The 25,295-nt window shown below is 43.6% G+C and overlaps 1 protein-coding gene across 2 annotated transcripts in view; it reads left to right on the top strand.

The window, feature by feature from the left end:
• Window positions 1–24,208, top strand: part of cdi (serine/threonine kinase) — a 52,231-nt gene extending 28,023 nt beyond the window's left edge. Inside the window, exons 3-9 of one of the 2 annotated variants that reach the window (XM_020957951.2) lie at window positions 8,027–8,148; window positions 18,753–18,951; window positions 19,009–19,094; window positions 19,161–19,416; window positions 19,482–21,310; window positions 21,488–21,544; window positions 21,712–24,208. In XM_020957951.2, coding sequence (XP_020813610.2) covers window positions 8,027–8,148; window positions 18,753–18,951; window positions 19,009–19,094; window positions 19,161–19,416; window positions 19,482–21,310; window positions 21,488–21,530 — 2,535 coding nt within the window. In that variant the 3' untranslated portion in view covers window positions 21,531–21,544; window positions 21,712–24,208. The remainder of the gene's footprint in view (window positions 1–8,026; window positions 8,149–18,752; window positions 18,952–19,008; window positions 19,095–19,160; window positions 19,417–19,481; window positions 21,311–21,487; window positions 21,545–21,711) is intronic. The other variant, XM_020957949.2, reaches the window with a different exon arrangement.
• The last annotated feature ends 1,087 nt before the right edge of the window (window positions 24,209–25,295 follow it).

Here is a 25,295-nt window from a genome sequence, read left to right as displayed (position 1 = left end):
CACATCCAATTAACAGTCTGCTACTGTCTTGTGTGCGGTTTTCCTTCTTTTTTTGTTTTATTTTATTTCATTTCTGGTATTTAGCACAGTTTGCTTGTCGATACTCTGCTGCTGCTGCTGCTGCTGACAACAAGACGTCATTAATTGATTTTGTGTTACATTTTATCCATTTAATTGCTTTGAAGATTAAATTATAACTCATAAACAGCAAACAAGATATCGAGTTCATGTTTTCTATGACATTTAATTCGAGTTTTTAACTAGTAAAGTGTAGATTATAGAATGCTTCCTATGGGATCTGTGTTTGATTTTGAGTCTTGATGATACCATTTAATTGAGCAATCTTCTGTTTATCTCGTTCCACGTAAGATCCTATGGGATCTGAGTTTGATTTAGAGCCTTGATGTTACCATTTAATTAAGCAATCTTCTATTTATCTCGTTCCACGTAAGATCCTTACTTAATTAATCACCGTTAAAATCGTAGTAAACTCTTGTTTATAGTCGTAAAAAGAATGCACATTCTCCCCTCCCAGCTGTAGGTGGTTTTTATGTATTTAAAAACCGTTGGAGCTGTTGATTGCATCATGCGAACGGATATAAATAAAAGTGCACTTGGCTTTATTTTAATTTAATTTATGAGTTTATCTCCCCCCCGTCATGAGTCAGGCAATAAAAAGTCAACCATGTGGAGTAGAGAGTACTAGTATATCTAACACTTTCTAAGGTTATTCCGTTAAAAACTTAACTGGTAGCAGAGTTTTTTTTTTGCGGAACTACCTTGGGGTAAATATGTATATAAATGTTTCCCCCCTCGGAACTGAAAATTAAAAGCACCGTAACCGTGGCTCCTATGCAATCGTTGCGTGAGTACGCGTATCTACAATCTTAGATCGCTGAAATAGTGCTCACCTGTATCTGTATCTATTATAGGTGTATCTGTAGCCCAAAAACTACATCACATACGTCGCCTTAATGACGCTGCTTGTTTTAGGTGCGTCGCTGCAAGTGTATGTGTTTGCTTAACCCATTTATTATGTCTTTTGCCATGCCATTGATGCAAAAGTAAACAAGTTAAGCGGCTTTTAATTTTATTATTGTGCCGTATAGCGAGGCAAAGTACACAAATAGAGGTGAAGTGCGACAGAGATAGTGACGGCAGAGCACTATAAATCAGTCTAATATATATATAGATTGTTAGGAGAATTATTAAGTCATTACCTCGATAAAGTATATAGCACATTTCAGCACAACATTCCACCGATGATGATTGATACCCACAAAGAATACAAATAATTATGACCTTCGGGTTTGAGTCTGCAGATAGGTAATGTGGCTTTCAATCATGGCAGGGGGTCGTTTGGTCGTCGACTGGGATCTGGAGAGAGGGAACTATGCATGGGCTAGCCCATAAACAAATCAGGTTCAAACCAATTCGAATCCCAATCGAAATCCAAAGAATGTCTTGTTGTCGTGCCGCCGCCTCACCTAAGCAAACACTATTATTCTGAAGCCATAACACGGGCACGTCGTCGTCGTCGTCCACCTCGATTCCAGTTTATTAATTTCCGAGGAGTGGGAAAGAGGAGCATTCACGAACAAAAACCCCATTCCCGTTTGTGATCTGTAACCAGCCGAGTCATCCCACATGATGGCTGGATTGTTCCTATTGTGACATTGTGTCTTATAATTCAATATGTAGAACGTGTTCGATTTTGAATGTTTTTTATGATCGTCGTGTAATCGTAAAGTTTGCTGTCGTTCGTTGTCATTAAAGGCGAGTCCTAGATCGTGAGAATGGCATTACTGTGGAGTGGAATGGAATAAGATGTGACATAACACGGGCCATTAAACTATACCTAGTATATAGTACATATACCCCTAGGGAGGCGAACGTGCAATGAACTGTGTTGTTGAAGGTGATCCCGAAGGCTGATAGTGAGACGAGGCCTCCTCCTTGTCAGATTTGAGTCGATTATTATGCAATGTTTGTTATTATTATTATTATTGTTACTATTCGCTGACTGATAAATCCAACACCGCGAGATGTGCAGTTTCCGCATGTTCGGTATGCGTTAATTGTACCCGCCTCCTCCTCCTCCTTCTATTCATCCATCTCGTACCCAGCTTTTCAATTTGATATCGAATTTCCATGTTGCCTACAACTAACAGCTAATAATTGCTGTTGTTTAAAAAATGGCAGCACCCACCCACCACTACCACCTCATCCGCCTCCCACTAAAAGTTGTGCAATATGCGTGAGTTGTTGCTGGTGTTGCAGTTGCAGCTGTTGCTTCCTGCCACGGCAACATCCACCGGCAACAACAGCATTTTACTTGTTAAATTATTTGCTCAACACGAAATAAAATTTTGTTAAACACATTTGCCACAAAAAGGAAAAGGTGAAACAACACAAGCAGGAGGCAACCGCCAAAAAAACAAAAGCAAAAAAAGCATTTGCATAACTGCTTCAAAGCTTCCGTTAACAATTAAAAAAGCCAGGCCAAAAGACAATAATAATCATCTCGGTTCGAGTTTCGAGTCCAAGTCCATATATCGCAACAAGTTCAATAAAAGGTTGCATAAATCCGCAACTGTATCTTGATAATTTGCAGCTTGCCACATCTCTGTAAAAATTCTTTGATTTGAGCTCCTCAAACGGACACTTCCTGGTTGCAATAGTCCGCCCACTGAATCCAACAAATCCACCGGGAAAAAGTGATGGTGTGAATGCACAAGGTGCAACGCCAGTAATTCCGCTCGTTTCACATGAAAACCAAATTCGAAATCGCTTAAAACGGCACTTGAGCTCATATGGTTTTTTTCGCCGCTTCGTTGTTAACGACTCTGTTTTGTGGCCAAAACACATAATATAGAGGATGGAGATGGAGATAGAGTTATATATCTTTGCTATTTGGGGGCTGGCTTTAGTTTTTATCTGCAATTGTTTTCCGCTATTGCCGCCACTATACTCGTAAATGTTTATGGATCCCATGGCTTGTGGCTTATTAATTCCCCAGAAACCCAAATCCTCTCATTGATGCATCTTTATAGGTACTCACCCTGGTGTACCTGAATTTTCCATAGCTTCGCGATAAGATTGGCCCGAAACTCAAGCGCTAACTGATTAGATTAACCATTAAATTATAATACCAATAATGCTGATTATTGGTTTATTTATATATGACCCCCGATAATTGTCAAAGCATGATGAGGTCTAAATATATTTCGAGACAATACGTCAATCCCGTTGTCAGTCAGGGTTAATTTTGGAACATCTTAATTTGCAATGATGAACTCGGGAATTTGACTCGAACTCTTTCGACTTTCGCATGGCGTGCAGCAAACCCGGCTGGAGTCCCCATTAAACCCGTTCCGTGTGCCATGCAAATATCCAAACAAAGTCACCTGTCTCTCCATTGCCTCGTTATAACTGACCATAGCAATAAAGGCCATTTAGAGCGGCCCCTGACGCCCAAAACAACTAAACTGAAAAGCAGGCAGCCAGCAAGTTGGCTAGAAATGAAGACGGCGCGAAAGAAGAAAGCAAACTGGGTTAAATTCCATTCAAAAGCCGGCTCAGAGAGCTCTCAGCTCTTAGCTCCCAGTTCCCAGCTCCCCAGCTCCCCAGCTGGTTCTCTTTTCTCTACGCCTTGGCCAGAATGGCCAGAAAAGTTGGTGGCAGCAACACCTCTCTCGCCTAATATTTGTCTTACATGGTTTTAGCCGACATTTGTCGTGCGTATTTCTGGGTTCGCACAGCGGCGTGAAAAACGCGCCCCGCCGGAGTGTGCCAGAACACGTTTTGGCCAGACTCTGTCGTCTCTCCTCCTCTTACTGCTGACATTGTACCGCTAACTGGTGTTGCCCCAACATGCTGCCGTGTGAAAGATGATTGACCAGGCTGGCGGGTTGGCTCTTCGGTGAATGAAGAAAAAAACCCAACTGTAAATCGCATTAAGTATTTGTTAACCAGCAAAACGAAACGCAGCAGCAGCAGCAGCCGCGTGGAAATAGCTGGAATATTTTCACCGATCACCAATCAGCGATCAGCCAAAAGGCAGCAGCCGGTGCAATATCGAGTCCCCAGATCGAATGTCACACGTGTGCCCCACGCCGCGTCCGTTTTGAGGTTGAAACGCGTTTTTTTGGCCAGCAAATACATGTAACAGCCTGGCCCCAACCGAGCGGGTTTTTCCGCTGCTTACAGTTTGCATTTTTTTCGTACACTAACCCAAAAGGGGGTATTTTAATTACAGTCAACGATTTGATAAGGAAGATACATTGCCAATTGTTATATAGTCTTAGTTGCTATGTTGTATAAGTTATCAAAACTTGTCATCCAAATATAATGACTACAATTCCAATTCTTCTTGCTTTAAACCTAGAATGAACTTGGAACCTACTTGGTATGTATATCTTAGTAATTATCCTGTAAGGGTATTCCATATTCAATAAAACAAATCAGCTTCCTTTCTTAATTTTTGCCGGCTGAAATGTCAGTGTGAGGCTCTCGCTTCAAGTGGACAACGACGCCGACTACGACTGGTTTTTGGCCAAAAGCCTGGCCTTTTGGTCAAAAAGGATGTTTTTTGTTTTTTTTTTATTCGGCGATGGTGGTGCGGCAACTTTCGTTGTTGTTTTGTTTCCGCAACCGCCACCATTTTATTGCTGTTATTTTCATTTTTTGTGCCTTGCAACTGAAAGTGAAAATACGAGTATTTACGGCTAAAAGCCGGAGATTTGTTTGCATGCAGAGATGCTGCCTGATGCCTGTTGACATAACCATCGATGCCTCTCAGCTGGCCAAATGAAACTGGTTAAGTAATAATGATTTGATGTGTTTCATTTGAATGCGCAGAATGATCTCTCTCTTGCACTTCCTTCCCCTGTGTTGACAGTTTTTCCGGGCGAAACTTCTTGGCTTTGAGCCTCTGCGCATTATTTAAAGTGTAAACGAAAATTTAAAAGCCTTTCCATGCTTTTAAAATAAGCAAACAGAACAAAGAAGTTCATAATGGTTCAACTGTGTATTTGTGGCTCATAAACATATATATATTCTTCATAAGTAATTTCTTGTTTACGTTGGCCGATTGTTTATCAATCGTTTGAATTTGGGGTCAAATTAATAGATGGAACGTGGAAGGTGTGAATTGATGGGAGAGTGTGGAGGGAATCTGGGATTTTTCTAAGCCATTTGAAAAGCTTTTTAGAACCTACTACTCTTTACTCTGACCACTTTCCCACACACGACGATCTATCTGGGTTCGAGGTTTCTTTCACTTTGGACACCTTTGGTTTTCGGATTTCGCCGGTAATTGATTATTTTGGAAGCCCATCGATGCCGCCGGTTGGTGTGTTGTATGTGTCCATTTTGTGGCGGCAATCTTCTTCTTCTTTTCTCACGTCACTGCCGGCCTAAACGCTTTTCAATAAGAGCTAGCACGGCGGCCCCTTTGAGTCTTTGAAGCCGCCTCAACCGCCGAGCGAAAGATCAATCCACACCAGACTCCTCTGTCTGGATGCAGCAGTGAGTTCTCTTTTGGCACAGATGCTGCAGTCTAGGAACCATGGACGTGCCACATTTTGGTCCAATAGAGAGTAAGTCAGAGGAACACTCTCTTTGTCCGCTGCACGAACGTTCCGACGATTCGAACATTTTTGGTTAAATACACACGTAGCCGGCTTGCAGTTTGCTGGAACTGCCTCTTTTCATCTGCAGCGCTCATTAAGCGCTTCTAAAGCATTCTAAAATGCATTTAATGGTTTAATTGTCCGGACAAACACTCGACGGGGAGTGGTACCTATGTATGTACCTTTCATGGATGTCGAGGGTTTGGCTGTGACACTCTGTAAATCGGGAGGGATATACATTTAATGCAAATCAATTTGGCAAACACATAAAGAATTATGTTGTTTGTTTTCTTTTTGAGGCATTAGTAGTCACGCACAACGCACAATTAATTTGGCAATTAAAGAGATACAGTGGGGCTTCTTTAAGTGAAGTGATGAGGAATTGCTGAACCCAAACCCAATAATTAAGTTGAAATTAGTTGTGTGAATCATCTGTGTTTTAACTGCAAAGAATTCTCATCATTAATGGAGACAAACATAACTCAAATCTTTTAATTACCTGAAATAAGAACCTGTATCTTGGTTCACCTTAAGTGTAAATGGTTTTCCGTTAATCATAGTCTTTTTCAACTCCCTGTATCTTTAGCAGCCAAAGAAATGTCGTTCTACTTATAGAAGCTATACCGTAAAATCAATATGATGAATAGCAAATTTAAATGGGAACTTACCTTACTTCAATAAACTCTCGGGGTCTCTATCCGGCTGGGTGTGTCAGCATTATGCGGCGATTTGATTGCGGAAAACACACAACACACACATGAAATATTAAGTATAAGTATATTGAAAGCACTCTTTGAGTGGCAGATAAGCAAATGAGCGGCTGACATGAGGAGCTGTCCGAAAATAAAGTGACACCGAGCGGAAATCGAATTCTGAGCCGAGTTAAGAATCTTGGGGGGCACCTTCCTCCACTCCACTCTATTCGATTGTCAGACGAATGGAGTAAACAACTCATGACTGCAGACCGCCGTGAATTGGACTTTGGCCGCGGGGCGTGAGCAAATAGCAACTGGCAACTGGCAATAGCAACTTCATAAATTTGTTAACACCGACGCAAAGGCAAAGGCAAAGGCTGGCCAACTGGCAGCCAGCACAAAGCCAAAATGAGCTAAAAGCGCAACAGGACAATAAAGAATGACAATGACTTGGTTACGACTCTTGGAACCCGACGGCGTCGTGTGTGTCACCCACGCACACGTGTCCCCAGGCCCCATTTCCATACCCAAACCCAAGCCCAAACCCATATACCGCCAGCATATCTACTTACTCACCCACCAGACCATGCTATATGGCGAGGATCTCGCCGGATCTCGGATCTTGGATCTTGGAGGAGACTTAATTTGCTGCCATTAGCAGAGAGCCGAGAAATTCGCGGTCGAGGAATAGAAGTGTCTGCTGTTTGTCTTCACTGCGGCATAAAAATAGAATAAAATACAAACTGGAGACGAGTTGAGCGCTGAACACAAGTTGCCATTGTCGTGGCTATGTACGTGTATGTCTTGCCAACCTCTCTTGGGGCTATTTATTTAAGTGAATTGTGAATAATGTTGTCTGGCGCCAAGTGGCAATCCCGGCTCAGACGGACTGTCCGTCGGTTTCCTCGTTTTAAACTGCAAAAAGACGCTATTAAATCAAAAGGATGTTCTTAAGTCAGGACAATAAGAATAGCTAAATATTAAGTGAGGAATTGAGTTTATACTGATATAGTTTGGGGGAGTATTAAAATACAAGTTAGCAGAGACGAAGGCACACTTAATTAAAAAGGGATTTTAATCCTAAATCAAGTGTATATCTTTAATTCGTTGCTTTTATTTTTTCTTCCATGAGTACAGCACCTACGTGAAAATCGCACAGACCTTCCGGCCTTAACCCTTAACCCCTTGGTGGGCAGACCCCATTCAAACCCAAACCAAACTCAAAGGCAAATTCAATTAACAATTTTAATTGTGATTGCAGACAGCTTTTCCCTCTAACAAACCATCGACCAGCTTCCAATTGGATTGAACCAAGCGCGCGCAGACAGACAGAGAGACAGACGGGTTTATTGATTTTTCATTTGGTCTGTGCAAATCCATGGAAACCGCTTTGCCGGCTAGTCTCACTTGTTTCAATGCAATTATCCCGTCCCGTCTCTCAATATTATTTGCCTTGCAACTTTCCACGCGAACTTGACCCTGGAAAGCGATAAAAATAAACACAAAATATACCTGGTTTTAGTTAGTCAAGTGTCCTCCCAATTTACACGTACATAAGTCGCCTGGCCTGGTCTTGACTTGTCACGGAGGCAGCGGGCAGAACGATTTATGGATCTGCCAGTTACTATAGTTTCTATACATGTATAAATTCATGTTTTCTGATTTTGGCAATGTTTTGTTTTTTCTCAAATGTTCCAGGTCACACACAGATCCACCGGCGAGGTGATGGTGCTGAAGATGAATCAGTTGCGAGCCAATCGACCCAACATGCTGCGGGAGGTGCAATTACTTAACAAGCTCTCGCATGGGAACATATTGAGGTGAGTTAAGAAACTTATTTGAATATATATTACCAAGAATATTGCTTAAACCATTAGCAAGTAAACAAATGCATAAATGATGCAGCTCTCCAACTAATGGGTCAATGTCATATGTGGGGCTCTGTGAGTCATCATCCTTTGCATTTAATTGCAACTCGGATGCATGAAAGATTGTGACTCTGAATAAGCTTTATGCTATATATATCGTGTATATATTATTCCCTTAGCTCTGGATGATGATCATGTGCTCGGTTTATGTGTTTACGCATTCAGTTCGCACCTCGCCGCGAATTGACCATTCATTATACATTTCGGTGCGATTACGTAAACAATTTTAATGGGTTCATCGCGCGGGGTCTCTTTATCTCGGATTCTACGCAAATAATGTTCATGTTTCTGTCAGATTCAATTCAGTTTCGCATATTTAACACACAATTTGTGTACTTGCTCTGGCATCATCAAAATAACTGACCTATGATAAAGCTAAAGCAATATTCATATGATTGTTCATATACATATAGTATATGATAGTATGGCATGATTCACCGAGGTCTGACACAAGTTCTGGCTTCTGACATCGTTATTATGAACTCAATTATTATTATTATTGTTATTATTATTGAAAGTAAACTTATTTAAGGCAATGTGCGTTGAACAAATATTGGCTATTTACCGAAACGCGATGGTTTGCTTTGTTTACTTGCCGTTCTTTTTATTTATTTCGTCTGACCGTTTACTTTTGGCATTTTTAAAGAGTTTCAGTTCGAGTTCGAGTTCGTGTTTGAGTGCGAGTTCAAGTCCAAACACACATTTCCGATGCCCGTGGCAGCCGCCGACGAAAGGTCAAGTTCAGGAGCTGCTGCTGCTGTTGTAATTACCTTGGCAGTGACCAGGTGTGTTCGAGGGGCGGTGGACCCTCTCACGGGTCATACTGAAACTGCTGATGTAATTGCGAGGTCTGAAACAATGTGTCTGGGGGACGTACATAGACGACTACGACGACGACTAGATATAATTGCCAAGCTGCGTAGCTTACTCACTTCACTGGTTTGCTATTTTTCGGATTTATTTGTGCCTTTTCGTGATTCGCTTGCCTCATCCTCACGTGATGGCACGCAACAGCGTGAAGCGACTTCAATTGTATTGCATTTCCCAGGGACTTTTAATTTTTTTTTTTTGCTAGTTTCTATTTTAGCCAGTTTTTTCCCCCTTCCCGAGTAAGCCAGACAGCCCAATTCACCTTGCTACGCCCATCTTTTTCCTGCACTATTCCATGAATATGCAATCTCTGGCTGAGACCTTCTCTCTTTCTGGTCTCCACCCTTTCATTTACAATGTTAACACCCCGAAATATGTCTTTTATTAGTTTTGCCATTCTTTGTAGCCTGCAGCCGTTCAAGCTTTAACCTCGTAATCCCACAGAGAATCCACTAGCCCCCTAGACTATGTATATCCCCTCCAAGGTCCAGAACTCACCTGACTTTTATGACGTCTGTCATCACACAGTCTCCGTGGCATTAAATGCAACGGATTCCGCTGATTAAATGCCCTGGCCAACTCATTTCGCTCTGTGTGTTGTGTGTGCCCGGCTCGCCGAGAGATGGATTTGGGTCAGCGGAACGGCCAGGCACCAGAAATAACAAATAACAACCTCGCCGGCGACTGCAGCTGCCAACTTTTCTTTATTCGTGGGGGCATTAAATGAAAATTCTGAAAACAAAAAAAGAAAAACTCCAGAGTCCGGAATGCAGCTATGGCGCCAGCGGGTCGACTGGATACTGAATAGTGAAATTAAATTGCAGCCACACGCATATAGTTCTCTGTTTTATGGATACCTAGTACGTATATAGCCAATTAAAATCACACTGATTGAGAGTAATTATAAGAAAAGGGTTTAATTATTAAAAAACAGAGACTTAGATAGATGCTCTTTCCCTCAGTGCATCCATATGGGAAGCTGTTTGCAGTGGGGGGAATAGTTCCACCCGATTGAACCCAGCGTAGATCCGTGATCCTCGATCCGCGATAGTGACTTTATCAGTGACGTGGATCGCTAAACACTCCACTCCCAGCTTGGCTAGATGACTGACGGGCAGACTGAATGACTGACTGACTGAATGACTGACTGGCAGTTAGTTAGGCGCTGCTCTTGTTGGCGGGCATGTTTAATGATGCCTAACGATCGCGGCTGTCGACTAACTGTCAAATTTTAACAGCTACACCGCTGGGCGTCCATGCGGGCCACTGCATCGCTGCACCACTGTTACCACCGCCTCCCATGGTGGTTCATAGCGCGCCCCATTGCCATCTCCGGCTGGCAGAGTCCGGCTAATGAAGCCTATTGATTGGCCGGGTACCGTTGCATCCTCCTCGCTTCGGTCGAGCGTCAATAGAACTAATCTTGGGTAATTGAAACCGCCTTTCTAGCCGGCAGCATGCCGAGTGAGCCGGAGTTCCATATACATATGTTACATACATGTGTAGATATGTGCTATGTACGCCCACACCCAAATCAGTGACTTATTGCCCACGAAACTTAAACCGAAACTCACACACTCCCTGGCCAGGTTGGGTATAGTGCACTTTTTATGGGCTTATCACGCGCCCGCCGTAATGCGGAATGTCGCACAATGAGAACAGGCAGTCAGCAAAACATCCAGAGCTAGTAGTTCGCTCTGCCCTCCAGTGGGAAAAACGGTGGAGCATACAACCCACTCACCCACATGGCTGTCGCCGCTCCCAGGCCACCGACATCTTGACAGATAGTCCACTCCACTTACCTGGCACTACTATACACTGCAGGGAATATTGGATAACTCGAGGGAAACTGTTATTTATTTAAATATATTATGTTAGATATAGTTAAAAATAAGATAAATACTAATAAGAATAAGTATGGAGCCTTGTTGATATGTTAATGAAGTCTCTAGCTATGTATGTGCCAAAACATTCCTCGAAAGTCAGACACAAAAGTACTTCATCTGAAAATAAGGAAAATATAAACAGCCATGACGATGGAGCGCCGTGTTCTCCACACTTTTTATACCCTTGCAGGGTATTATAATTTCAGTCAGAAGTTTGCAACGCAGTGAAGGAGGCACCTCCAACTATATAAAGTATATATATTCTTGATCAGGATCAACAGTCGAGTCGATCTAGCCATGTCCGTCTGTCCGTCTGTCCGTCTGTCCTTCTGTCCGTCTGTCCGTCTGTCCGTCTGTCCGTTTCTACGCAAACTAGTCTCTCAGTTTTGAAGCTATCTGAATGAAACTTTGTAGTTAGCCTTCTATATACTCTCACTCGTATATATGTCGGAACGGGCCGGATCGGACGACTATATCATATAGCTGCCATAGGAATGATCGTAAAATTTTTACAACAAATTTTTTAACTTTTTCAGTTTTCATTAGAATTAGATCAAATTTAAGATATAGCCATTTTACTATACTCTACAATTTTGTGTAAAATTTTATGAAAATTGGACTAATCATATATCGGACTATATATCATATAGCTCCCATAGGAACGATCGAGAAATTAATACAATTAAATTTATAACTTTTTCAGTTTTCAGGTGATTTTCATCAAATTTAAGGTATAGCTATTTTATATTAGTCTTAAATTTTGTGTCAAATTTCATGAAACTCGGACTATTATATCATATAGGTGCTATACAAACGATCGTTTGATGTAGAGGAAAAATGCAAATCTTTGAATGTAAAACTGAAAGTATAATATGTATAGGTGAATACAATGAATGCAGGTATTACTTCATTGTTTTTTAACACAAATATATATCATTTATATTGTATGGCTTTTTATTCATAGAAGTTCTATCTGCAAGGGTATATAAACGTCGGCGTGCCGAAGTTAGCTTCCTTTCTTGTTATTTGTTAATTTTCCCCCTTTTATTATTAACTCCACTTGTAAGTGCGGTGCATGGGGAAAGACAAACATGCTGCCGTTGGCTCAGAGCCATTTAAACGCTCATTTAACGCGACTAAGCCCGCGTAAGACATGTCACAGTTCTTGGCCCGACTCATTACGGGCACAAACAATGGCTGAAATTCCGCAAAAAGCGAGTGCTGCTGCTGTGCCGGTACTTGATCTGCCAGCGATGCTAAGCAGGTGATAAGTTGTGGGCAAATGTTGACAAATTGTTGGCATGCAAATGTGTGTTGTGTGTGAGTGGCGGGTTAACGACTTCACTGAGGTGTTGCTGGAGTCAAACTCTCACGCTTTTAACCCCGTTTCTGGGATGAGGGTGGTGCAGTCATTGCAACACTGATAAAGCCCGGCGTTGGCGTAAGGCAGCGTTGCAACTGAGGTCAGATTGCACTTAATTGAATGTGTCGATAGCCCATCGTTCGAACCACTCATCTTGTGATGAGTGAAGGTCGTTGTATACATACGGTATGAGTAAGTGTAGGGGTATATATATGCCTTTCAATATGTGATGTGCCTGCCACAAGCCGCCTTTTTCGACGTTGCCGCCGCCGCCGCCACACTGCACATATTGTTGTCTCGGCCATTATTTGTCTTGGCTTGATTTGTGTTTTGTGCCATCCGTCCGTGTTCCCCCTTGCCGTTCATAATATGCTTGCCAATAAACTGAAATTGTTGGCCTTGAGGCGAACGGCGGGCGCCCAGTGGCGCATTGTCTGTATCTGTATCTCTGGCTGCTACTGCCTGTGGGGCTAATGAAAAGATTGCCGAGAATGAGCAGAAATCGTTGACAATTTAATGAGAATTTCATTGTGCTGAAGATGGGCCAAATTGGTCATTCATGAATCTGCAAATCCGCGCCTCTTCAACGTTTAATGGGGAATTTAGTTTGTGGCCAAATTGAGTCCTTCATTTCCAGTTGCTGCCGGTGGAGTTAGCAGACTTTGACAAGTTGCAGCAACAACATTGCAACGCCAAGAAGCCGAAAGAGAGCGTGTCATGATTGCGGCCACATAAACATTTCTTTTTATTGCCTAATGGATACACGACGACTGCCAGACTGCCAGACTGGTTGGCTACTACTCGTTTTGTGCACTTTTATCAGCTGAGCTGATACAGCTCCGTGTCTGCTCACCTCGGCTTACAGCCAGCTCCTGACGATCGACGATCGCTTGTCAATCGATACGTATGTACGTGTGTATGGGAGTATGCCGGGTATCAGTAATTGACGCTGCACCAAGAAAGCTAAATTGGGTTAATTTCTGATTGATGATCGGCAAACACAACATCATATGGCCTGGTAAAATGTCGCGAGCAATTTCATTAGGCTGCTTGCCGCTGCACTCACTCGCCCGAGAGATCAGGTTGTTCGATCTGGATTCAATCGAATTGACGTCAATGACTATTGCTATGGCTGATTTGCAGTGTTTACTCTGCATTTGCATCACGGATTTCGAGTGGCTAATTATAGTATGCAGGTGTTGGTTAAATTTAGATTGGAATACGGTTCATAATTGACCTATTTTTAGGGTTATTTCAAACATTCCAAAATTGAATAATCGAGATAAAAATAGTACAACAAATAGTTCAATATTGAAGAGTTTATTTTTAGTATCTCTGTGAACCTGAAACTATTAAACAAAGCATGTTGCAAAATTAGGATAACGAAAGTAGGGAGAATAATCTTTTCTATCGTCAGAATTGTATGGTATTGGAGCTTTATTTTCCTCTCTGTATTCTTCTTATAGAAAACACTCAAAATTATGAATTCATAAAGCCTACAATTATCGATGCCTCATCTATGCATTCATGGGGGGTTTTTGTACTTTTTTCGCATATATACTCATATATCTATGTTTATATTTGAATTGCCAACTGACAAACTGAACTCACTGACCCAAAATTGGGGCGGGTGGCACTTTATTTACTATACTTTTTATATGTATATTTTGGTAATGCTTTATGTCTCAGCCAACAACAAAACCAAGAAAAAATGAAAAGAAAATCAAGTACAAAACACAACGCAGTGCGACGCACTGGCAAGTCATTGAACCCGCTGTTGTGCTCTGTTGTGTTACATTGTGATGTCTTTGTAAGTGCTAACACATGTAAGAAACAAAATCCGAATATAAAAAAGCGCAGAGCACTGAAGGATTGTACCGAAAATGTGAGTAATATGCGCGGGTATCTGACAGATGCACAGTGCCTCGGGACAGATGCAGATGCAGATGCAGATACAGATACAGATTGGAATTTAATGAGCTGCATGGCATTCCATCCCGTTGTCAGTAGTTGCGTGTAACAAGTTTCTTGACAGCAATTACTCACTCAGGAGCTAACTGCATCAGTTGGGATTTATAGTTTGTATCGAAGCCATGGGATCGTGCGATATTTGTCCGCATAAATCGCACTTGGTAATTGTCAACTTCCGCATGAAAAAATATAAAGCCATAAAATATGGTAAACCATCGTGTGTGTGTGTGTCTGCTGTCCCATAAAGCATCTCTCACCCAACTGCCAAGTGGGGTGGCGGCTTTTGGCCAACATTCACTTCCAATTTGCGTTTGCGTTTGGCCATTGTCTCTGTCCGTTTCGTACGAAATTATGTCATCAACTTTCAATCAATTTCAATACACTTCAATCAATTTTGCACAACAAAAGAGCGCGTAGAGGAGCACATTAGATATTCAGATTTATGCAACACCCATACATGAGCTTTCTTTTTGCCTTTTTTCGACTGCAGTAGCAGCATTTTCTGTTTCCTTTTTCTTTTTTTCTCGTTTTTGTGTTACACTCTTTTGGCTCGGAAATCGGGAAATCGCAATATCGGTCAGCGGCTGAAACAAGAAGAGGAAGCTGCTGCTGCTACAAGAGGCTGTAAGTTGCAGCTGCAATCTGCATAATTTTCGCATCACGTTTTGCATATTTTTCTAATTGAAAAGCAAATTCAATCATTTCATTTCGAAATGTTCGCTCTGTTGCTGCTCGACTGCCGAATGCCGAATGGTAATTGCAGTTGGCAGCGTTTAGGAGCGTTTATAACGCCCATTGCCACGCCCCCGCGGCCTGCTCCAGTGCCACCGTCTCGTTGGGTTGGGATTTGGGACTGGGTTGTGGGTCTGGGCCTGGTCTGGGCCTGGTCTTGGGCCTGGCTTATTTGTTGTTTGCCTAAAAGCGAGATTTGTTTGCATTGTGTCAACCTTTTGAACCCCCCGAATCGTGCCGGCGTTTGCCGGTTTGCAATTTCAGTTGCAGTTTCCACTGAGATGTTGTGGTAATAATTTTCAATTAAGCGCCAAATGCTTTTATGCTCCAGTTTGATGTGGCAACAACAACCACAGCACAGTTGCAACACCCAACAACTTTTGCAAGTGAAAGAATTCCGAGCGGGACTTTGCATTTTATTAGCCCGGCCAGGGGCAGTTAGTAAGCTAAGCGGCTTTGGACGATGGATCCGTCTGCGCAAAGTCTGGGAAACCAATTGGCGCAGTCTCTCCATCTCCGCAAGAAACGTGCAAACGTGTCAATTTATGGTTTTCATTGCGACTTGCAAGAGAAATGCCGAATGCCGGCAACGGCAACGTTTTCCCGGGAAAACTGCTGTAATATGCTCGTAGCAAATACTGTAACACCCATAGCGAGCTCTGGACAAGACTACAAAAAACAACAAAAAACAAAAACGAAACGAAAAGAAATAGAAAACCTAAACTCCGCTAAGAACAATGCAAAAGACCAGCAAAAGGTTTATAGCCGCTTGAGTAGTTACTCCAGCTTCCTGCTTGGTATGAAGAGTCCTCAACGATGCATTCGTTTCCTGCTGCTGGAGGATAGAGACGACACCTTTGCCTGGAGCTCCTGGAGCAACCAGTTAGTTCTCCCCGGTGTCAGTGAACCTCAAGAGAATAAGGCTTTGTTTACAGCTTTTGGATAATTAATCAATCTTATCGCGTTTCGAAAATAACATCATTTGCACCCCGAATGCAAAGTAAATTAATTGCCCAATTAGCAAAGTACTCTCCGTGCTTTTCGGTAGCAACTTTCATTTATTTTTTTTGCTTGCCTTTCTTTATTTATTCTGCGGGTTTGGCAATAAAAAAAGATCTTGTTTCCAAATTAAATCCTTTCTGTCAGCACATCTCCAACCCAAAAAAGTCGCATTCAGTTGAGAGTGCGGCTTAAAGCGCACATTAAAGGCGTTTACGGGCGGCAAAGCCGGTTAATCTAAGCCGCTAATGGCCAGGAAAAGGGATCGGGAAAGGGGGCAAGCACTCGCTCGAGGCGCTAATCGTGCATCACGCAGGGAAATAAATTGAATTAGAACCGTAAATCCCAAAAAAAATACAAAACCCTGCTCTCCTGCATGCAAATGGATGTGCTGCAGCCTGCACCCACGGTCACGAGCCGGGGTAGAAGGAGAAGCCTCGAAGCACCAGAGGTGTGTGCCTATATGTGCCTGGGCTTGGGTTTGGGCTTGGGAGTAGGATGTGCCGCAGACGACGGCTTTCAACACCTGGAATCGAGGGTCTGCCGCCGTGGGTCTTGCGTCTTTTGTGATAACTTCATTTCACATCCGAGATGAGCCCTTGGGCTGTCTGAAGGGCTGACATGTGTCTGCCACACACTGGCGTGGCATCTATCATGCTTCTCAAAAGGGTCATGCCCTTCTGTCCAAGACACTTCCAATCTTGTTTTTTTTTTTTAGTTTGTGCAGCGTAATAGTGTTTTGTTAACAGTCAATCTTGCCTGTGTTGGATTCTGTGGGTTTCTGAATAATCCAGAGATATAGTTGTAAGTAAAATTGTTTATTTAAACAACATAACGTTTAAATATGACCCCTTTCCTTGGTTATCCCTACCCCAACAAGAACATTCTATGGCCAGGACTACCTTCCCTTAACCTTAGGCCAAAGGGTCCAAAGTTGATTGCCGCATTGCCGGTGGTGTACCCAACGACTGGTTTCAATTAAGCTGATTTGCATTGAAGGGTGAGGGCACTGATTATATCTGGCTGCTGTGATTCCTGACGCCGCATATCACGCAAGTCAATAAACCCCGGCGGAAGGCGATGCAACAGGTGGTCCTGGCCGGGGCCAACCCCTTTTTCAGGTCGTGTGTTAATGCGCCGAGACCCCTGAGTAATAATAATGGGAACAAGCACATGACTGGCTGGCTGGGGTGAGAGCTGGAGGTTGGGTGTGGTGGTGGCCATAACATTTGATTGCCCTGACGCACCCCCGGAGACGACCAGCCCTGTCGAGGCTTCATTGACAGGCGGAGTGAAAGGTGTCCGGGGCGACAGGTTGCGTGCTTAAAGCAATTATTTCCACTGCTCGGCGTTTGCGAAATTTATTAAGGGCTTGATGCGCTGCGGTTAACCTAATGAAATTAATTTTTACTATAAGTGAAAATTAATGGCCTAATCGGCCATCTGTGCTAACATAAATCAAAGTTGACAAACGCCACTTGCCACTTGACTTCTTCTCGTTCCGCTTATACAATAGTTCAAAACCGCTAAACTGCATGACGAGCAATAGATATAGCTTATCTGCCACACGACGACGACGTACCAGAGTTTCGGCCAATTTGGCAAACGCTTTGGGCCATGGCTTTAACCGGGCACTGGCCGGCATATGGAGCATGTGCGCGAGATAACTCCAATCGTCCGATTAGGCCAGTGCGAAGAGAACGCTTATCAAAAAAGGCATTGGTATTGAACACCTGCACGGGACCTGAGTCACATGCGTCAATCGGTTGCGAATAGCTTATATATCTACATATATATTACCCTAAATAGGCGCCATAATATAAAGAAAATTTCCCGTTTTCACTTAAAACTACTTAATCTATACAAGTTCTTTCTTTACTGATATATTTCTTAGTCTTTTTGGAACATTTCCTGAGGACAAGACAAGTTTTGTTTCTGTATGAAATCCCCAGGATGTTGCAGCCATAGGCATAGTAACACGCAGAGTTCATTGTCACCTCAAAGCAACGTCTGGCAGTCGTTGTTAACCTTCTTTACCTGACTGCACACACTTCCCATGTTGGCGGGAGAAGGAGTTTTACCCTAGGCAGACGCATACTTTGCCATTTTCTTAATAAGCTTACAGTTCCGGTTCCCAAGCCTGGTGACCTCACCTTGTCCTGTCGCGCTTCCCCCAGCCTGCCACAGGAGAGTAACTGCTGGCTGAGCCTCTTAGCATAGGCTTGAGAGATAGAGTCATTGACATTGTCGTCTGAGTAGGAAGTGGAGATGATGAGGGCTTAGGAATTGGCTCCTTTGTCCCTCAAGTCCTGGGGGACGCCACTCGCAACGGTCTGGACCTGACCAGTAGTCAAGGGAAAACTTTCTCTTTTTATTGCGTGCTTCCCTGGCGCATCGGGGGCATCATCGAATTGCTAATTTATTTTGCAGCGAATCAAGGCTGAAACAATGTTAACCAAGACCCAGTCGATGGGGGGTGGCTGATTGCATGTCGACTGGCGATAAGCCAGGTGGAATCGTGGGGGATCGGTACATCGGTGCATCGGGGAGTTGCAGTGCCTGTCAAGCTGGGTGATTGAAAGTGAAACTTATTCGGGCCAGGGCGTCTACTTTGTTTCGATGCAATGGAAAACTTGTGCTAACCGTCCGTATTCCTTCCTCTCCCCCCATTCCAGCTTTATGGGCGTCTGTGTGCAGGAGGGCCAACTGCATGCCCTCACCGAGTACATCAATGGCGGCTCCCTGGAGCAGCTGCTGGCCAACAAGGAGGTGGTGCTCAGCGCCACGCAGAAGATAAGACTGGCGCTGGGTATAGCGCGTGGCATGGCCTACGTCCACGACGCCGGCATCTTCCACAGGGATCTGACGAGCAAGGTGAGTACTTTTGGGCGAACCTTTCCAGTTCCAAACTAATTGCCATTCTCTCTTCAGAATGTACTTATTCGCAATCTGGCCAACGATCAGTATGAAGCCGTTGTGGGTGACTTTGGCCTTGCTGCAAACATACCCGACAAAACGTAAGTGGATCCTTGTTTCCATAAAAGAAACATAAGCCTCATTAATTTCATATTCCCCATTTGCAGGAGAAAATCACGGCTCGAGACCGTCGGTTCACCGTACTGGGTCAGTCCGGAGTGCCTGAAGGGCCAGTGGTATGACCAGACGAGCGACGTCTTCTCTTTCGGCATCATCCAGTGCGAGATCATTGCCAGGATCGAAGCGGATCCGGACCTAATGCCGCGCACTGCGTCATTTGGCCTGGACTATCTGGCCTTTGTCGAGCTGTGTCCCATGGATACACCACCCGTGTTTCTCCGTCTGGCCTTCTACTGCTGCCTGGTAAGTGTATCATCATGTCTTCAGCTTGACTGTTATCTAATCCTAATCCTCTGCCTCGCTTACAGTACGACTCAAAGAGCCGGCCCACTTTCCATGATGCCACCAAAAAGCTAACGCTGCTGCTGGAGAAGTACGAGCACGAGTCCTCGGCAGGAGCGAGCCCACTTAGCTCCCTGGAGCTGATCAACTGCTCTCCGGTTGGCAGCGATTCGGAAAATGCTACGGGATTGGTTACGCCTCGAACTTCTACGGCGCCCACAGTGGCCACCATTTGCACGGCCCCGGCAGGCACTTTGACACCGCGACACCTGCGTGAGGTAGACGAGGAAGGTTTTCGCTTCCCCAGCAAAAAATGCGCCTCGGCTGCATTGCCAGGAACACCCAACGGATCCGCCGGAAGCAGTGGCTTCGACGATCACATACAGCAATCGCGGGTTCGACGCGCCACCCAAAAACTGGAGGCCGAGATCCTGCTACACCGTCGCTCTCTGAGCGAGAACATCATCCACTTTCCCATGCACACGTCGCCCAGCGACAAGGCACGATGTCATCAGATGCAGCGCCAGCGCTCCTCCACGCACTCCCCAACGCCTCCCAGGCAGCTGGCTTCGGTTCAGTTACCCACCACGGCAATCCCGGAACCCCCGCCACTCCCCAAACCAATTCCCGCAGTGCTTACCCTGCGAAAAGTGGGCGAGACGATGTGCTTAAAGGATCCGCAGTACAAGCCGACGTCTGGGAAGGATCACAATGGCTCGAAACCAAATCCGTTCGAAGCGCTGGCACAGCTTCGGGGCGTCAAGAAGATCCTGGACGCCAATCCAAAGACCTATGCAGCAGGCGTTGGGGATCTGTTCAGCTCTTGCTTTGAGACGTTGGCACCGTTCTTTAAGGAACTGGCCGCTATGCAAAGCAAGGCGGCAGTCCAGGGAGGAGCAGGTGGAGAAAATACGGCGGATGACGCAGCGACCAACGCGGCAGCCACGGCCTCAGCAGCTGTGCCCAGTGAACCAAAGAGCCTGCCGGTCTCGCCGCATCTGACGCGAAAGTACAGCGCCATAGAGCTGCGGCTACCCCAGCGGATCAGCAATGCTGCTCCGACGAGCTGCACCATTAATCCGCCAGCAGCAGAAGCACTGCCGCAAGATGAGGATGACTGCGACGACTGCAACTCGGAGGGTGAGGATCCAGATGGCGGTGGGAACTGTGCAGATGCAGAGTCCAGCAGCGATGACAGCGCCGTGCGTCCCCCCACCGTGCCAACCGTCCGCAAATACAGAGCTAATTCCTTGTACACGCATCCGCTCTTTCGAGGCTCCAGTGGCACCAGTAGCTTGAAGAGCGCCAGCACCGGGGAGTTCGAAAGTCCGGCTCTGCTGAAGGCCAGCGCATCGACAATTACGTTGACGGCCTCCACAGCGGGTGCATCCAATTCCTGTGAGGATCTGACTGACAGCGCAAAAAAATCCAAAGAACAAGCTAATTCCAGTGCAACAGCTGCGGCCACAGTGGCCGTGGTGTCACCTACTCCCCTGTCAGGCTGTTCAGTGCGGCTGGCAGAGACCCCGGCCTCCGTATCCTCTTGCACGGATCTGGAACTGGACGAAGTGAAGAACACCTGCGATTTGAGCGAGCTAAAAAACTCTTGCGAGCAGCTGCCCCTGAAGGCGAACCTCACGCGACGCGACTCCATCGAGAGCGGCTTCTTCTCGTGCTTCAACGAGGAGTCGGATGCGGCGATAACCAACAGCAGTTTTGGCCGCCAGTTGAATGGGATGGGCTCGTTGGGGTTTGGCTGCGGCGGCGGGGGCAGCAATAGCAGTAATTGTTGCTACGAACAGTTGAAGGCGCAGCTGTTGCTCGACACAGGGGGCAGCGCCAGCAGTGAACTCAAGTAAGTAGAGTAGAGCTTTAAACAGACAATATAATTCCCAAAAATCATAACATTGTCAAGAAAAACCAAACTGCATTGTCCTTTTGTAAATCGATTAGAAAACTTTGTGTATAAAACGTAGCATTAGACTAAACTCTTGTCTTGAAACGATGAGTGAAATAATTACCAAATATTCAGGTTAACCGCCACCTTGGGCCGTGCCATACATATTGATCCCTAAACGCCAAAAACTATGTAAGTGATTTCCATGATTAATCAAAACTACCTTTAAAGGCAGATACTTTCCTTTACGATTTGATAGTCAATTGAACTATAAAATAATAAAAATAAGACCCACCCGAAAAACTACTTTATTACTTACCTGATTATCTCTTACTGACTAAGATCTCCTTTTCTTTCAGTGATAAACTTGCGAGTCTGTGTCGCTGCTGCTACTACGCCACATCCACATCGAATGCCGCTGTTACTGCTGCCGCTGCAGCTGCAGCGGCCCAACATCAACAGCAAAGTCATCTGCTCAACGACACCACCTCGACGACGTCATCATCAGTGCTGCTAATTGACACCGATCCGGCGGTGATTGGGGGCAACACCTCATCGTCCACAGCTCTGGATTCGATGGACGACCTAGACGCCGAGATTGTGGCTTCGCGGCCAACACACCAGCGACGGTACACCTGCCACCATGCCCTGCTTAGCGGAAACGGCAGCGATCCCCAGATGGCCGCCACGGCGGGCCTGATCAATCGATTGGCCCTGGACTCGGAGATTCACACGCTGTTGCAACGCCATCCGTTTGCATCGAACCAGCTCCTGTACTGCAAGAATCGCACCTCGTCCATCTACACTGACAGTTCCGATGACATCAGCAGCCTGGCTGGCTCCGATTCTCTCCTTTGGGATGAGCGCTCCTTCACGGCGCTGCCTAGCACACGTTCGGCGCAGATAGCCAAGATTGTGGAGTATTTTGAGCGGAAGCGGCAGGACTCCTCGCCGCCATCGATGCACCATAGGAACGGCAATGGTACTGTGGCTGCTGCCGTGGCTGCCTCGGCGCTAGGATCCAACTACCTCTCATACGAGGCGCGACGCTACTCGGACTTTAAGCGCCACCTAAATACGGATGCCCTGTGCTTCGATCTGGACAAGAAGCCGGCTCAGCAAAGGATGATGGTGTGCGAGGGTGCCGTCAAATCGAAGCTTCCCATTTTTGATAAAAAGAAACAGCATCAGGGCGGGTAGAGGCGATCCAGTTAAGGGAAGACCACACGGAATTCTGAATTAATAATTTTCTGTTCAATGCCGCGGCGACTTTGTTAGATTCTGTAAATTTTGTACCCTTATATCCTTCACTGCGAACGGCAGCCCCTGATAGGTGTGAATGAAGATGTAATGGCGAAAACGATTGCCCAAAAATTGTGTTAGTTAGCATATAAACGACAAGTGTACTTTAGTTTATATTTATTTCCTTACTGTCAATGTGTATAGGGCGCAATTGCAAATAAGCCAAAACTGTTCTACTAAAAATGAAGCATGCCCATTTAGCCATAAGAGAAACCCATTTGTTTGTATCGTGTCCAATTATCATTTAAATGCAAATGCATATACGAAACATAATCATATGTCGTACTGGTTCCTAGTCCCTAAATTGTACATCGCTAGAAACATACTATGCTAAATTAGTGAGTATGCTGGAGTAATACCGATCGTGGAAAGTATTTATTCTAATTATTTAAACCTGTCAATGGTATACTCCTATGGAAATGGCATAGCTATTCATTACGATAAATTTATACATACGATTACCGCTCTATTTATTTGATTTTGTCCAAACGCTGTATTAAATTAATATATTTAAATTAAAATACAAATATACACATATACATATATACATAATATACATAAAATGGCATATTGCAATACATACATTTTACCTGTAGCAATTACCTTATAAGGTTACATATTTAGACTTATCCACTTGAGGTTGTAAGACTTAAAACCCCAGCATCTCTGCTTCCCCTATGAAAATTGTACAGACGGTTCCGGAACGAACACCCCGCTATCATATTGGCCAATCCCAGTGGGCTTAGTTACGGCATAGGACACTAGTTTAGTTCCTTAATTTACAAAACATGTGTTTCTCTTCATTACAAATAAATACATTTGTATACAAACATACGTCAGAGCCAGCCGATCGCTGATCAATTGGAGATTTTATAAAGAGTGTATTATGATTCGACTTATTTCTGTTTTACTTGATGGACTTTGGCTGCAATTAGACTTCAATTACAACACATATTGCAAAGAGCAAGGCGAAGACTGAGACACCGTTTTTCAATTGGCTAGTAGTTTTCATTAAACTAACGTTAGGACTAAATATACATACACATATTATATGGTTGGAGAATCATTAGGAATATCTTACTTTACCAACGTAGCGAAACTGTTCAACAGAAGCAATTGATTAGGATGAAGCAGATTTATGTGGCAGCTGTAAATACAGTACGGTGTGTACATACGATCCAGCAGTATAAGTAGCTGATATTGTTGAGATTTATAAGAAGTCGTCCATTCGATTATAACACACAACCTCATCATCACATCGTCTTGTTAAATGGGGCTCTGAGCAAAGCCAAAACATTAGAGAATCATGAATTTAAAATTCACTTCCGGTTGCCAATCAAACATTTTAATGCACTTACTAACCTAGGTCGAGCATGAGCATAAGTATTATATTATATATATTATTATCAACATTGAAATCACAGTCCATCCCAGACAAACATATGAACGAAATCAGTTTCGGTTTTTAATTGTCACAAGATCGAAAAACGAAAACAAATAATTTTGTAAAACTGAATTGTACTCGTTTAATAAACATAATGATATATAGAAAAAGCCTTTAAATATGAAGAATGTTATGGGTAAAATACTACAAATTGAAAAGTAAGTATGTACATTTCATATGCGACATTGAAATCAAGAGCAGCCTAAAAGAATGCAATAATTATTTGATAAACCAGAACCATTTTACGCTGTGAACGAATCAGTTCCGACCCTACAAACCATATACATATATTCTTGATCAGCATCAACAGCCCAGTCGTTCCAGCCATGTCTGGTCAAATAAAAATAAAAATAAATTTTAGACATTTTTCCGAAAATTGAAAATTTATTAAGGGGTTACATCATTAAAATTGCCAAATTTTGACAACAAATTTAATTTTTTAATTTGAAAACTGAACTAAAAATATCATAGAACAGCTCTCCGAATTAAAATGATGATGATGATGATTTTTTGGCTTAGTTATGAGTTTTTTTAAGCTATGATTTTTGGGAAAAATTGTCTATTTTTTCACCTTTTTGCAGGTTTTTATTATTTTGGTTAAAAACTGACAATATCTTCAACAAACGCAGTATGCAGATTTGTAAGTGCTATAAAAAGGTGCACAGAAAAGCTTTCCGAATTAAAATTAATGCTATTTTGGCTTAATTATGATGTTTGAAAAACTTCGAAATTTAGTAAAAATTGCCTGTTTTTATACCATTTTCCAGTGATTTAGTATTAATCAGAAGCTTATATATATTTATTGGCAATCAAAATAAAGATCAATAAAGAATTAAACATTTTAAAAAATTGATTCGACAAAATATTTAACTGTAAGAAATAACAAATCCAACAACAAAAAGAAAATCCAATTTGGCGAATTCTCCATACAAATTTCTTAAATTCTTGGTTTTGTGTACCAGGCAAACAGGAAGCTCCGCAAGCAGTTATTCAGCTGATTAAAAAGTTCTTAAATAACGGATCTTAAAAGAGAGGAACTTTAAGAACCTCCTCTGATTGGTCAGTTCAAAGGCAAACAAAGGGCGGCCATTAGGTTAAATTCAAATGTAAACAAAGTGCGGCCATTAAAAAGTCCTGAAGTAACGGATCTTCAAAGAGGTGAACGAGAAGAACCTCTCTGATTGGTCAATTCAAACG

Source organism: Drosophila serrata, unplaced genomic scaffold (assembly GCF_035046125.1).
Source record: "Drosophila serrata isolate PLE 108 unplaced genomic scaffold, ASM3504612v1 contig_269, whole genome shotgun sequence".
In the NCBI taxonomy this organism is placed as follows: domain Eukaryota; kingdom Metazoa; phylum Arthropoda; class Insecta; order Diptera; family Drosophilidae; genus Drosophila; species Drosophila serrata.
Note: the sequence above shows the minus strand (reverse complement) of the source record. Positions and strands in the feature narration are given on the sequence as shown.